Below are 15840 nucleotides of genomic sequence, written 5' to 3' on the forward strand. Positions count from 1 at the left end.
ATATATATATATATATATATATATATATAGTTTGGTGAGTTGAATAATTGCACAAGTATAGAGAAAGCATGATAATATGAAATTATCAAAACCATCATACCCTAACCCTAAAGCCCCAAAAAACAATCCCAAGGTACCACCCCAAATCAAGGAAGTAAGCTCGTAGAGGCCAATAGTTTAAGGACTGAAAACACAGCCCACCAGCTTTTCTGCCCCACTTTATAATAAAGCAAAAGCAAAGAATAAAAAAGAATACTACATAAATGAAAGAAAATGGAAAGAGAGGAAACATAGGCAAAGCGCCCCAACCCCACCGCTCCTATAAAAATTCTTTCAAGGGCATAGACTCAAAGTTTCCTCAGCCTCATCTGAGAAAGCAAACAGGGAACTCCTAAACCTTTAGCAAAGGCCTGTTTGGTTGGGTGCGTAAACAAGGAAAACTTAGCAAAGTGAAGAGAGAAAGTGAAAGGGAAAGGGAAAGGAAAGGAGAGAAAGATTTTTCTTTCTTGTGTGTATGTGTGTGAGTGGGGGGGACTTCTTTTTGGAGGAGAGGCATATGAAACTGAAGAGTTTGTTTTTTGCAGCTCATATCAGTGCAACAAATGATGGCAGGAAACCCTAGCTGGTGGAGCATGCATCCACCTTCTCAACAATCTTCTGCTTTGTTAACTCCATCCCCTTCTCTCTTCCCTCCTCAATATGTTCTCGGATCTTCTACTCTTCCTCCTAATTCTTTGGCTGATAACCAAGAGCTTCCACAGTCATGGAGCCAACTACTCTTGTGAGCTCTCTCTGTCTCCCCTTCTCGACTTCATCTCTACTTTTTTATTGTAGTTACTACTCTCTTTAACCTGCGTTCATGGTCTTCTTGATCCATAAACCATCTCTTTACGGTCTCGCCCTATACTAGATATCTTCTCTATAGTTATCTCTTTTTTTTCTGTCAGCTCCTTTTCAAGATGCCTTTACAAATTAACTATCTCAACTTTTTTTTGTTTCCTTATTACTGTTTACAAATTGAGCCTCTCCCTCTCCCTCTCCCTCTCCATCTTTCATCTAGCTAACTTCTCTCTGATCTAACCTTAAACGTATTTCTTAATGTGTGCTTTTTATTGCTTCTCTTGGTTGTCTTAGTAAGATAGCTTTTTTTTGCATACAAATTCTAAGGCAATAATAATTATGGTTCTGGGGGTTCTTATTTGGTGGTTAGGTGTGGATTATCAGGCGAAGAAGAAAGGTTTGGTCCAAGTCATTTTCACACAAAAAAGTTGGAAAATTGGGAAAACCAAATCCTAAATCCGTCTTCGAGGGTTCCAGTTGTTGACGTAAAGCAAGAGGTTACTCAAAATAGCAACTTGTACGGTCATGGTGATGAAGAATTTCAAGCATCTAGGCCGCCTGCTGCTGCTGCTTGGTCCCATATCATGCCAGTTTCTTCTCCTAGGTCTTGTATTACTAGTTTAAGTGGTAGTAATATATTAGACTTCTCTTATAACAAGGCGGCAGATGGGACTAATACTCAACCCCTAGATCATTCTTCTGAGGTAAGAAAGAGAAAACAACACCTCCCCCAACCTTTTTAAATTTTCTTTCCTTCTTTTTCCTGGCAAATCTAACAGATAAAAGTTCTTTTCTTTTTTTTTTCTGGTTTTTTTTTCTCATTTTCTTCTTTGCTGCTACATCTTTTTTTGTTTTCGTTTTCATAGTGTAATAGCACGGCCACGGGTGGGCTGTGCAAGAAGGCTAGGGTTCAGCCGTCTTCAAGCCAACCACCTCTAAAGGTAACACAGAGAATCTTTCTCTCTCTCTCCTTTTTTTTTTAACTTTCTTTAATTCTGTGTGCTTGTGCATTTGCGTCTGTGTAGAATATTATGTCGTTCTTGATTGTCTATTTTCAAGCATGTCTTATTCTTTTCAGCTACTACTACCAGCCATAACCATTTATCAAAACCCAAAAAAAAGGAAAGCTATTAAAACATTGTGTGCTGATTGTCCTGCATTATATTTATGCTGAATCCAGGTGAGAAAAGAGAAGCTAGGAGATAGGATAACAGCACTTCACCAGTTAGTTTCCCCATTTGGAAAGGTAAAAGAAAATTCTCTTTAACTTGTTCATCAGCTAGCACAAAAACTGAACGCAAGGAATAGTCCAAGATTACAGAAGCCGTTTTATTCTATAATAAAACCCATATCCTTTGATGTTTTTATTTCCTTATTTTATGTGTGTGCACTGATCAAGGCTCTTTTTCCTCCTTTATCTCTTTTTATTTGGCTTTTCTCTTTTAACATTAAAGGAGGATCTGAAAGACGACTTGGGGGTTTGTGTTGTGTTTGTGTGCTCTTTTGCAGACTGACACTGCTTCTGTCTTGTTAGAAGCTATTGGGTATATCAGATTCCTTCAGGGTCAAATTGAGGTGATGTTTCTTCCACATTTTATACTCTCTGCTAGCAGCTCAGGAATCAGTGAGAAGCATGTAGTTTAAAGTTTCAATAATTCATGCTATTCTTTATCATTCTTTAGTTATGGAAGTCATAAAATTTTATTCTCTTTTCCCCACTTTAAACGCAGGCGCTTAGCTCCCCTTACTTGGGCACTGCATCTACAAACATGAGAAACCAACAATCTGTAAGTACCCGTTCATACATTTATATATATATATATATATATATATATTCTCTTTTCCCAAAGCGAGACCAAACCTTTCTCTCTCTCTCTCTCTCTTTTAGTTTATGTATATATGGTTAACTGCATATTATACTTGACATGATATACTTAGTATTTAATTGATAGGTAATTTTGATTTAATTTTTTAGGTACAACGAGAAAGGAATTGTGCATTTCCTGAAGAACAAGGACAGGTATGCTTTATTGGATCCATCACCTCACAAAAGCAAAGTAGGGGGAGGGTTTTGTACATGGAAAGCATCTGTTTTTAACTACTATTTTATTCTTAAAGAAAGCCATTCAAAGAACAAGGTTCTCAGCTTTAAAACACTTTTACAAGTGAATAAAAGTTAATCGAAAGCATAATTAGGGATTGCATAAGATTAGTATGTAATTTAAAACAAAAAAAGAAATGAAAAGAAAAGGAGTTGAAGATAGAAATAGTAATGCTTTTTCCCTGTCCTTTTCCATTTCTCTCGTTTTAAAAATTAGCCGTTGAAAGACACCAACTAGAAAAGCGAAGGAGGCTCCTTAACCAGGAATGCTTTCTTGATATGACACACCTCTGTCTGTCTGTCTGTCTCTCTCACTCATTTGACTAATTGTTCATTTATACGGCATTATTTATTATCATCATCGTTATCCTCCTCATCATTACTGCTATTATTACAACTTCATTTTGAAAAATGAAACAGTACCCTTTCAGACACCACCATTATCCATTTACATATACATACATATAAGTTATGAAAACCATTGCACTCATACTGTTTTTCTTTACCTTTTCCTTTTCCAATTAATGGAGATTTACTTCTTTCGATTATAATAACAGGATATCCAAGATAAGCCAAAGGACTTAAGGAGTAGAGGGCTGTGCTTGGTTCCAGTATCTTGCACTCAACAAGTTGGAAGTGATAATGGTGCTGATTACTGGGCACCGGCTTTCGGCGGCGGGTTTTAAGGAGGCAATTTACTTTTGATTAGATTGCAGCAACTGCTCTGCTTGAAGCAATTTCAATGGAATGGAATGATATAACATCATGAGCAGTCACTCTGCTGAATTCTATAAGGCTGATTGCTCATGATGCTATTGCATTCTCCACCAGATGATAAACTATGGTTCTTGTACCTTTCTATTAATTAGGATAGCTTTGTATTGTAGCTTTTCTTTGAGCTATGAACTAGAGCTTCGTCTATGCGAAGTTCACTTCTATTATTGTTCATCTCAAAAGAAAAAAAAAAAAGAAGAAAAAACTAGTTGGGAAAGCACCATTCTTTCTTGAGGAAAGAATCTTGACTCTCACAAATGAACTAGCTCATTTCTTCTCTTTCCTTTTTCCCTTTTTATTTTTCTTGTTAATCTTTTCATTGCTATCTTTTAGAAGGATCCTTGCAAGCTTAAAAAGAATAAACAATGGCCTGCCGTTATAGATAAGGCTAACGAAAATGAATATATATGTCCAAAATTAAAACATGTTCATGGTTGCACAAAATTGCACATAAAATGTTAAACTTTCATATTGGCCCAAGGCCATACAAGAATCACTTCTTCACAAATCTTTATACAGGGATTTTATTTTATTTATTGTGAAGAACAGAAGAGGAAAACGTGCATACATAGCCAGTTACATTGTCTTTATGGTGTTCTAACTAGTTTTTTTGTTTTTTTGAAAAGCTTTAAAGGTGATTTCATTACTTGAAGAAAAGTGCACAAAAACTACCCTTTTTCTGGTAGTAGAATGGCCAAATCATGTAGGACAAGTCCCTAGCATGAAATGTGCAATGCATATGTCAAAGTAACAACAAAACCCGACAAACAGCCACTGAATGATGAAGAAAAAAGCTAGAGCGATCACCCCAGCATCCAGTCGAGTAACAGCTCCGCAAAAGCAGCTTTCAGGCTGACCAAAAACACTTGGTATTTATATATATATTTATAATTTTTTTGAACGCAGTGTTGATCAACTAATACAAAGACAATGAGTCAATGGGATGAGATTAAATTAGTTGATTTGCATGTTGATTTTCTGGGATGTATATGCACACCATCTTGTACATATTTCCTCCTTGCCGGCTTTTCTCTCTCTCGCAGTAGTGTTGGAAACACTTGCAAATTACACCGGTGTATACGAAAAGCTGATTTGACCTAGTGGTAATCAACCCTTGGTGGTAGGGCAACAATTGTTCCAGCTTCCAATTTAAGCTTTTGCTTTATACTAATCAAGGATGGAAAGAGAAAATTTGAATGGAAAATTTTTGAATCTAATTAGGTTTTCATAACTATTTGGACAAAAAACTCTCAAAAGTCATAAACCTCCTCTTCCCTTCCTCCAAATTTCGCATTATATAAAAAAAAAGATTTAAAATCTCTATCTATGTTATTCATAATTTTTCTCGGCACTTGCTTAATTTGGGTTCATGATGTTCATTCACCTGTTGTTGTATGGTGCAAGTTCTCCACTTTCAGATAGCAGTAGATCTTTTGCTTAATGGTGTCTCATAAAATTTTGTTAGCTATGAACTCTTCATTCTGTTCGCTGCATAAACTGCCTTTTGCATCCTCCAATTAACATGTAATACAATTGCATGCAAACTTCAAACACAAATGCAATCATACATATATAACTAAACCTAATTTATAAAATAAAATACATTGATTCTCTTGACTTTTGATTATAATTGCACGTGAATCTATTAATTTTTAAAATGAACAATCCGTCTCAAAAGAATATTTTTTTTGAATACATAAATTATGTTGTTAGTTAAGTCAATATTTTTATTAGTTTGATGACCTAGAATTATTTTTAAGATAATTTTATTCTTCATTAATTTTAAAAATTATCACTATATAAATTATAATTTTTTATTTTAATTTTTTTCTCTTTTTTTAAAAAAATAAATTCTTTCCACCCGACCACCAGTGACCGACAACGCTTCCTAAAAGTGTAATAATCTGGGGCTCTTAGAAAGATCAGGCTGGATTTGGCATTCCATGACCAAATTTAACTGTGAGATAATCGACCGATGTAAGAAAGTATTATCGATTGGCTTGAAAAAAAGGAAAAAAGTGAAAAAAAGGCATTTTAAACGTTTCACATTTACGCATTAATGTCATTTACATTATTGGAATGAAATATTCATTTTGAACATTAATGGATTCACGTATAATTATTATCAAAAGTTGAGGGGTCAATATATTTTAGCCTAATCTATAACATACAAAGGCTACATATATATACTTGATTTTTATTTTTATTTATTTTTTGTTTAATATCTAAGTTATATAATTATTAATGATAGTCCTCTTTTTTCTTTCTTTGGAAACATCCAAAGTTGAAAAACGTAAAATTATGGAGAGTAACCTGCATATTTTAAAATACAAATAGATAAGTAAAGTGATAATATATTTAAATAATTTCAATCTAAAATGTGAAACACATTTGATTGTACTCACCCACCTTTAACTAAAATTTTGTTTTTCTTTATTTTTTAATTAATTTTGGGATGTTTGCTATAGAGTGGATGAAATAGAAGAGCTATATACATATCAATATATTAAAAGCAATAAATAAACTGTTAATTCAAATATGAAAAGGATTGAATCTCTTTGAATGGGAAAAGTAATGCTTAGAATGCAATCATGGTGATGAAAAAGCAAACCAAAGCAATCCCCTTCAACATTGGACATTGGCATGGCCCCTTTGACAGACTTAAAATAACTTTACAACTGACAATAATGAGGCATTTGACAATGAGAGTACAATCCATGTGTACCATTCATGTTAATAGCTTTTTTCCTCTTTCCCCCTTTTTTTTTTCCTATTCCCCCTTTTCAATGTTCAGGGCATAAGGCATCTTAGCTAGATCACTATTATCATTACCATTATTTTATATGTTAAGAATAATCCTAATAATTGATATTTTCCTACTTCATCAAAGCACATGAATCATGAAAAGTAGACTCAAAAAACTTTTGCTAATTAAGTTATAAGCTGGGTTCTAAGTTAAATTTCTTATACCGACACATTAAAACTAATTGTCGTCATATGATTCATTAATTATATAATTAATATGTTAATATGTACATCATATGTAACATGAATGAAATGAAAAAATGATTGTTTTTGTTGAAGAAAAGAGTAAAAAAAAAATGTTTCTTTTTTCAATAATTTATCTTTGGGGTTGAAGGGGAACTTTGCATCAGTACTCATTATAGCAATCCATATTTGTTTCTTAGCCATATCTAACTGGAAAGCTTGAAATATGAGCAACTGGGTGGCATGGCCGGGTGCCAGTGCCAGACCACTCATGTGGTGAAGCAGACCCGAATATGCCAAAATGGACCCCATTGCTTTCGGGTCTTTCTAGACCCCTTTTGAGATTTCACTCAATTCACATGCCCCACTCCCACGTAATCCTCACGTAATTTATTGCATCACCCCCTCCCGAGCGCCCGCCCCTCATCAATAACTCTTGCAATATTATAAAAAAAAAAAAAGAATTAACTAAAATTTCTTATAGAAGTTAAAATTAAATCTGAACGTTTATATTGAATTTTTATATAAATCAAATATTTTAATTAATTTGAATGTTGTTTTATATTTTATTAAATTGATAGTTTTTACTGTTGAATAATATTAATCTAATGTTACTTATAAATATCAATTTTAAATTTTATTAATTTATTGATTTTGATTCTCAAATAATAATATTTATTTGATTAATTTTAACAAACTTAATTTAAAGAATTTTATCTAAATTTCTTTTAATAAAAAATATTAATCTAAAGTAATAACCAATCAAATATTGTATTATCCGCAGACTTTAGCGTCATGTTTTTCACCCATTTTCAGATTATTTAAAACAACTTTAATCTTATTTTCTTGTGTAAAGGATTGAAGTTGGATTTTGTTGATCTATATTGAGCCCAAGCTCATCTTTCATTTTGTTTTTTCTTATGAGAGTAACCCTCTTTATTCATGAAATCATATATATTATTTCAAAACTTTATTTTATTTAACAAAATTATAATAACAAAATCAAAGCCATTGGATATCATTTTCAAAAAATAGGCCATCTCATTAGTAGGGTTATTTTAAAACAATGATGAATTCAAGATTTTGTATGAGAAGTTAAAAGATCATTATAAAAATAATCATAAAATTAAAAATTAACGAGTTTGGGGAAATAACTTTTGAATTTTTTCCTACACTTTTGGTTAGGTCCCAAACTTATTTTCACTTTGAAAATTTTTTAGAAAATGGCCACTCCCAATTCTCCTAAAAATTCTCTTTTTTAAAAGATTTCTCTGTAGATAATTGTAATTTAAATATCAAATTTAGTTACTTGGGGATTTGATTTTATCATGTATGCATTTTTAAAAAATTTCTCAAATTAAAATATGCACATAAAAGAAAATAAGAAAAGAAATTAAAAGGACAAATAATTAAAGAGTAGGAAAATACGACTTCAATAGGTTGTGCTCAAATCTGTCCAAAGCGGATTGGGGCTTTAGCTGAGCTTGGGTTGAGTGGCCCAATATTCCTTCTTTTTCCTCATTAATGGATCCTTTTAATCTTTGGGTCCACAGTTGGGCCAACGACTTAAAGTGGGCTGTTCGGCCTACTTTAGCTCTTGCTTTTTTTTATTTTCCATAATTTTACTTACTACTTACCCCCAAAAATCCTAACAATAAAGTCACTTGTTTTATAGAGAAAGGGGTTTTTTGCTTTCTTTTTTATAATTTCCTTTCTTTGTTTGAACGTTTGTCTTTGTCATTTTTCTTCTTTTCCTTTTGGTTTCGTTTTTGCTGGGTTGACTCTAGTATCGCCATTAAAACAAGTTCCCTATCTCAACAACTAGGAGGACTAGGATTAAACCAAGCTATGCTGCCAGCTTTAATGTCATGTGAGTAATGTTTTCATCAGCGACTAGGATATGATGTTGTAGGAGCTGATGGCTTCAAAAGCATCATGCATCTGTCATGCAACGATTAAGACAGTGAAAATGCATCGTTAAAAATTTTTAGCTTGCATCCACTGCTACTACCAGTCCAAACCAAACAGTTGCATAGCCTAAAGATTGTCAGGAAGAAAGCATGGCAAACAAATGGAAGCAGACGGCTCTCATAGTAATTGACATGCAGGTCCTTTCTTTCTTCATCATCTTGTCTTGGATTTACTTGGATTTTTTCTTTGTGTGGAAAATTGGTATTGTGTCTTTTTGCAGAAAGATTATATTTTAGAGGATAAAATAATGAGTGTGAAAGGAGGCAAAGCCATAGTCCCTAATGTCATAAAGGCTGTTCAAATCGCCAGGCAGCGTGGCATTCTTGTCGTGTGGGTAAATTTTCTAGCCTTTTTCCTCTTACTAGTACTTTCACTTTCTCTTTCAGTTGTATCCATCCTCTTCTCTTTGGAAGCGTCTCCTAGGATGTTCAATTTATCAAGAAAATGAAAAAAGAATTAAGTCTTTGATGTAAATTGTTTTCCTTATTCAACTTCCTTTTTCATTCTCCAGACAGCTTCTTTGGATAAGGGTTTTTTTTGGATAATGGGGTCTGCTTGTTTTGGCTAAAGCTATTTCCAGGGAATCTCTTAGAGCAAGTTAATTGAAGATCTGATCAATCTTCTTAAGTTTGATGATGGAAGCTCTTTTCCATCCTGAAACTACTTCTGAGAAATGGAGAAATGAAACATTTGAAACTATTTTCCTTTTTTTTTTTTGGAAATTACTATAAGGGTGTTGATATTTTAGAAGATTGATCCTGCCTCCTGGAAATAGAAAAATTGCTTTAATCAATCAATCACAACTCATTATCTGTAACAGATCAGAGTACCTTATGTAGACTTATCCAGAATAAAATTGGCATTTTGAAATTTGGTGGTGATTTAGTTAGAGATGGTATTTACAAAGGGCTTTTGGGTTGTTTGTAAATTGGACATTATTGTGAAAAACGTTTGGGGTTTAGGTTGTTCGAGAACATGACTATTTCGGAAGAGATGTTGAACTCTTTCGCCGGCACTTTTACTCTCCTGAGAAGGGGGGTCCGACCACAGAGGGAAGTGTAGGTGCAGAACTGGTGGATGGCCTTGTGATAAAAGAAGAAGATTACAAGTTGGTGAAGACTCGTTTCAGTGCATTCTTTAATACCAATCTCCATGGATTCCTTCAGAGTAATGGGGTCAATAATCTAGTGGTTGTTGGTATGGCAACTCAAGACTTGTAAACTTGCAAATATAAGTGGTTTTGTGAGAGCCATTTGTTTCTTTAAGTTTTTGTGGCATTTAACTATCAAAGAGTAGTTGTTCATTAAGAGTTTAATATTCTTTAATCTCTATGTCTAGGTGTTCAAACTCCAAATTGCATTAGACAAACTGTCTTTGATGCAGTAGCACATGATTACCAATCTGTTGCTGTAATCGTTGATGCCACAGCTGCTGCTACACCTGAGGTACATGATGGTATGTAGTTCTTAACCACTTGAATCTTAATCACAATGTCTTTTGGGAACTGCTATGTTATGCTTCGAAATTTGACTTCTACCTATATAATTGATTAATCCATACAGCATTTGCTTGTTTACTTTTCATGCATATAGTGTAATACACTTGCTTTGTGCTCCTGGCAATATGTGAGTGCCTGCATGCCATTTTCTTTGGTATTTTATTCATCCAAGTTCTAGAGATATTAATAAAGACAACAAATTTTATACTTCCTCCATAAAATTTTTTATGTGGAGATTATGCTAGGTCAAATGGGGAAATTCTAGGTGTATGAAACTAGATTGTATCATTTGCTCCATCTATCTATGGGATATATGCCTATGGAAATTTTCATCTTATCTTAAACTTATTAACTTCTATAGAGGTAGTAGCATAAAATAGGAGAGATGAGCAGGTGATAGACTCTGTAGGAGATTATTCAAATACACGTATGTAACAAGCAGGCATATAATTAAATGAGAATGTGAATGTAGTTATATATGCAATATGTGGGTCAACAAGTTAAGAGTTGGCGATTGTTCTGAATGTCTTGCTTAAGTTGTGTCGAAGCGGTTCTTCTAGAAGGAGAAGTAATGTTGCAAACAAGTAAAGCAGACATGTCCTGAGAGTGGCAAAAAGGAAGATTGGAGCAGACCCTAAAGTACCAAATACTGTGGTAGGTGGTGGAACAGTGTATAGGGAATAGGAAGTAGGGAATTAGGGAAGAATAAGGGAAGAGAGAGATGTAGAGGGAACATTGAGGGGGGAGAGGAGTGTAGATAGGGAGTGTGTGAACCTCCAAAAGGCCCCAAATGAGTTGCCAAAACCCCATATATACATAGGCTAGCGGGTGTCGCTAATGCGACCAATAGAAAGATGCCAAGTGGTTGAGCATTAAAGCCTTTTCAAGTAGGTGTTAAGGTTACTAGTGGTTATTCTAAGTTCTATGACAGCACAATTGAAGTGTGGTATTAGGAGAAGGGGAAGCACTCTTGCAATTCAAAGAAAAGTTAAGAGGAAGACCTCTAAACTACTTCTATTCAGAGATACCAAGCCAAACTCTGAAAAATCTCAAGAGTGGAATTAACTCAAGAACTTACCACTTGTTTCGTGGTTTCTTTCATTGCTTCTAATGTAAAATAACCTTGTCAGTTGTTCTAAATTACTTTTGCTACTTCATGCAGTGACGCAACTTGGCTTCCTGTTTTTAGATTACTTTCACTATTGTATGTGGTAATGTAATCGCGATAAGACAACTTCACTGATATTGGAGAGAATATGTTTGTAGCCAAAATCAAGTATCTATAGGGTACAAGAGAATAGAGGTTGTTAATGTATTTCCTTAAGTTGTTGGAAGATGAAAGTAATTCAAAACATAATAAGAGCCTTAGAACCTTTGGAATTTACTACTCAAGACTGGTTTAAGAGTCAGCTAACTTTGCTGAACATAATTCATGAAGGACTACATAAAAATTTGGGTAGAAGGGGCAAACTTTAATTCTTTGTCATTTCAAATTTAAAGAGTTATAAGCTTCTTGGTGAGATTGGGATAATGATATTGAATGTGAAATTAATTCAAAAGATTGCTAAGGGGGGAAACATTTGCACTCACCTTTTGAGAAAAAGAGTGTAGATAGAAGGCAGGGAAATGAAGCAGACAAGGGTTAGGGGGAGAGGGAGGGCTGAATGGGGGAAAAATTATACAAAAGTCCAATTTTTTTTCAATTCTCTTATTTGTTTCGCTTGAAAACTTTAATAGACAATTCTCTTTGTTCTTTTGTCTTGGTATCATTGACATATTAGAAGAATTTACTTCAATATTTTAACGTTTATCTTTGAGAGAGAAAAATAAGAATATTTTTTTCTGCAAAATGGCATTTATACTGATAAAGAGCTTTAAATTATGTGAACCAGCCAATATCTTTGACATGAAAAATATTGGAGTTGCAACACCAACACTGCAGGAGTGGTGCGAAACCAATGCTTGATCCATCAAATGATTGAACTGGGATGCATTCTACCCGGTGGCTCTCCCTTCTCTATTAGACTACATGCATTCTGTCTCTATAAAACTGTGTGTCTTAATGTATATGTTTTGTGTGAGTGATAGTCATTACTATGCTCATTTTTATGTTACCAATACGGCTTGCTAGTTTTCTTAACTGGTTCCATTCAGGGAAATGTTCATGATTGAATCTGGCAAGTTCACTTTTTAATAGCTTTTTACTTGGATTGCGTACATGTGGGTTCTTTTTCAATAGAATGGACAAGCAATTCCGATGCATTGTGAAGGTATGGAACTAATCCGGAAACGAGAGAAGGGTCTAGCATTGCATGGGATTGAGTGTAAGTTTGGGTTCTATATTGTCAGGCTCCAACTCTGCTCATTTAAATTGGACGCAAGTGGGATTTGTCGGCCTAATGTCATAAAACTGTATCAAACAATTAGCTTGATCCAGTGACCCGCTGCTTAAGCCCAAGCATAATAAGCATAAACTTAGACCACAGAAAACTTTGATCTTAAACTTGGTGTTGCACCCAATGAAAGCAAAGAAGAAAAATAACCCATATCATGTTATTAGAATGAATAAGCCTATCTAAATTGGTTTGCAATACAAGAATATATGAAGATTTTCATTGTTTTCTCCGGATATTTTCATCTTTGGTTTTTGCTTTTTACTTTTATTCTTTATTCTTCACTCAAATAAGAGAACTGAAATCTCCCAACCCGTTGTAGGATCACGCATCCTATTACTCAAACTCTATGCCACTCAATTATTGAATTTAAAGCTTGAGATTTTCAATTCGAAAATAAGTTCAAATATCTACAAAAAGGGTAACATATATGGGAAACTGGATCATATATAAGTTGATTTCTAGATTCTCTCATCTCAAACTTGTGATGTCCTTAGTTTTGACAACAAGAGGGATATTTTTAATGGAGAAAGGGAATTTGTTCTAGTTTTCAACTTCTTTACCGCTAGACTTGGGTAGCTGGATTCTGTCTATCGTCTGTCCGATACAGTCGACCTTAACTGTGGTTGAATAATGAATTCTGATGAATGAGGCCTGAGGTGTCTTGAAGACTATCCAAAACTCAATCAGCAAGATGTCTACTTGGCTTAAGCTTGGTCATGGAAAACGAATCAGCTTGTATGCATCACGGACCACGCGCTATACAGCTCCATATTTTTGTCCATTCCAATCCTCCAGGCATAGCAAATGGAAGCATGATTTAACGTTTGTTTCAAAATTTGCTTTTGACTAAAGAAAAACCGAATCTAAAACCCAACAAAACTAAGGGTCCTAGCTTAAGTCAGAAATTGATTGACACTGATCAATCTGGGTTTGTAGGCCGCTTAAGCTTTTCAAGGTAAGCATTTTTCCATTTATATAATGTTTGAGATCAAATCTCAAGCTATCATACAGGAAACAAAATATCAAAAATTTCCTAGTTGTGTCTTATCCTTGCCTCTTTTCTTTTGGCTTTACCTTTCACTTGAACGCTTGATTAAAAGGCAGTCAAGTAATTGAGCTTCAAGTGTCTGATTTAAAGTGGTGATGGATCTATTAATTAAGCAATGCTGATGCTAATGCTCATCCTCTTGGATTGTCATAACCCAATTCCAGCATAGCATTTTAACTTACACAATTCGAGAACGCAACGAAGGGAGTTGATGCGTTCCTGCTAGGAGAGGAAATTCCCAACAACGTGATTTTGTTCGTTCTGATGTGACTCCTGGATTTTTCTTTGAAAGTAGTTTGTGTGGAGATGCTTTAGGTGTGACTAAACTTCATTCTGTAAACTCTATGCAATCCCCAATTTTAACCAAAAAAAGATGTGTTTGGTCTATTGTATGATAGATGCAAGCATTGGTCTAGGTCAACATAGCCACGAGTATATCAACCAGAGTTAAGGTGGCCAGGAAAAGAGGCAGTCACTGAGATAACATCAGAGTTGTTCAGATGTCATGAAGATGTGATAACAACACCCAAAGTCTTGAAAGATTTTGGGATGAGAAGTAACCATCACATACAAGATAATGTCTGAATGTACCTGAAAGCAACATGTCGATAAGAAGTAGCAGTGATTCATGACGACCAAAGAAGCTTCATGAAAGAATATTTCTTTGCTAAAGCTAAGAAAAAAAGAAAATGACCTCATCGGCAAGCATTTAATGAGCTATGGCCTTTCATTCTCTTTTTTGAGAGAAAGATATTGAAATATCAGAGCATAGGTATGTAAAATTCGAAAAGTTTAATGGTAACAATGAGTTTAAAGAATTCTGATAGTATAAAATTAAAATCGCTATGAGACTGCTCAAGATGCTACTAGTTTCGTGAAGGCTCTTCAGACCAACACGGAGACAACAAGAATGGCCAGAATAGCTGATGCGGTGCATGGCCCCACGGAAAAAGTTCAAAGAGCATGCTCCCTATCAGACACCCAAACTTGAAAGGAATACATAAGCTGAAGTAAAAGTTATACGCTAACCTGGTCGATCATACAGATATCCGAGGTGAAACAAGGGTAAATAAATATTGGTAGCAAGATTTGTTGATGATTTAGTCATGATTAATTAATTATCCTTTTTTAAAGAATAAAAAATCATGATCCGAATCTTTTATCTCTTGAAATTTTTTTACATTGCAAATCCAATCACATACGTGTGGAGATCCTTGACCAAGGGAAAATTTTACTTCTATTTTCTCTTCCATGCCAATAGCGGATCCAATATTTTATATGAGAGATGGTTAAAGATCAATCATACAAAATCATAAATTGAGTTAATGATTTGATTCAAAGTAAAAAATTAATCATTTTTAAAATAACATAAAATTATAATGAAAAATTTCATTAATAATTTGAATAGAAATTTTTAAATTCATCAATATAAATGAACATAAAGTAAAAAAAAATATTAATAGTAGATTTTCATATTAGGCAATATAAGCTATAGTGAACGTACTTTGATGCTTTCAAATTCATCGATAATTAAATCCGTGCTAATGTTTCTAACAATCACTTTATACCTATTTAATTTGAAAAAGTAAGATAATACTATTGAAATTTTTTAAATATTTTAATCACATTCTTGTTTAGTTTTTCATGTTAACATATGATATACTGCATAATTACTTAAACCGAATCAACAGATTATAAGAAAAATCAAAGTAAAAAATTAGACTATTTAAGAAATTAAGTAATGCATCTTTTACTCCATAAGACTATAAAATATTTTATATAGTGATACAAAATATTCTAGTAAAGGTACACTAAAAAAATGAAGAATTTTTAAGAAAAATAGATTTTGTATAAATGTTTAAATTAAATCTTCAAGTAATTATACTTTTTAGACAGAGTTAAGTAATGTATCCTTTACTTTATAAGAAAAGAAATAACAAAAATAATTTTAAAATTTGAGTTTACTCTTTTAGTTAAACAATGCATCTTTTACTCTATAGGAAAAAAGAAATATTAGAAAAATAATTTTAAAATTTAAGTTTTCCTTTATAAGAAAAAAAGAAAAATAATCTCAAATTTTGGACGTCAAAGGAATTGAACCCAGCCTGTAAAATTTTATATAAATGACTTATCATTATGTCAAATCAATTTATTTGAATTAAATAGGAGTGGTAAACTTATATATTTATAATTTTATATCCATAAAAATAAAAAAAAATTAAAA

General features: G+C 33.5%; 2 protein-coding genes across 4 annotated transcripts; both read left to right on the forward strand.

The window, feature by feature from the left end:
- Positions 1-278: 278 nt before the first annotated feature.
- Positions 279-4065, forward strand: LOC110427499 (transcription factor bHLH68-like). 2 transcript variants are annotated; one of them, XM_021443045.1, is made up of 8 exons: positions 279-781; positions 1211-1544; positions 1707-1781; positions 2021-2086; positions 2350-2475; positions 2571-2627; positions 2816-2860; positions 3499-4065. In XM_021443045.1, the coding sequence occupies exons 1-8, from the start codon at positions 603-605 to the stop codon at positions 3625-3627; spliced, it is 1011 nt and encodes a 336-aa protein (XP_021298720.1). In that variant the 5' UTR covers positions 279-602; the 3' UTR covers positions 3628-4065. The 2 variants fall into 2 exon arrangements, with proteins under 2 accessions (XP_021298720.1, XP_021298721.1); XM_021443046.1 differs by having other exon boundaries at positions 282-781; positions 2350-2415; positions 3499-4060.
- Positions 4066-8374: 4309 nt separating this feature from the next.
- LOC110427425 (Isochorismatase family protein) lies at positions 8375-12389 on the forward strand. Of its 2 annotated transcripts, none has more exons than XM_021442948.2 (5): positions 8375-8811; positions 8899-9008; positions 9637-9871; positions 10013-10129; positions 12065-12389. In XM_021442948.2, the coding sequence occupies exons 2-5, from the start codon at positions 8922-8924 to the stop codon at positions 12136-12138; spliced, it is 513 nt and encodes a 170-aa protein (XP_021298623.1). In that variant the 5' UTR covers positions 8375-8811; positions 8899-8921; the 3' UTR covers positions 12139-12389. The 2 variants fall into 2 exon arrangements, with proteins under 2 accessions (XP_021298623.1, XP_021298622.1); XM_021442947.2 differs by having other exon boundaries at positions 8377-8811; positions 8895-9008.
- Positions 12390-15840: the final 3451 nt, after the last annotated feature.

The sequence above is a fragment of the Theobroma umbraticum genome, unplaced genomic scaffold (genome assembly GCF_002168275.2).
Source record: "Theobroma umbraticum cultivar Fairchild unplaced genomic scaffold, ASM216827v3 scaffold_34.0, whole genome shotgun sequence".
Classification (NCBI taxonomy): domain Eukaryota; kingdom Viridiplantae; phylum Streptophyta; class Magnoliopsida; order Malvales; family Malvaceae; genus Theobroma; species Theobroma umbraticum.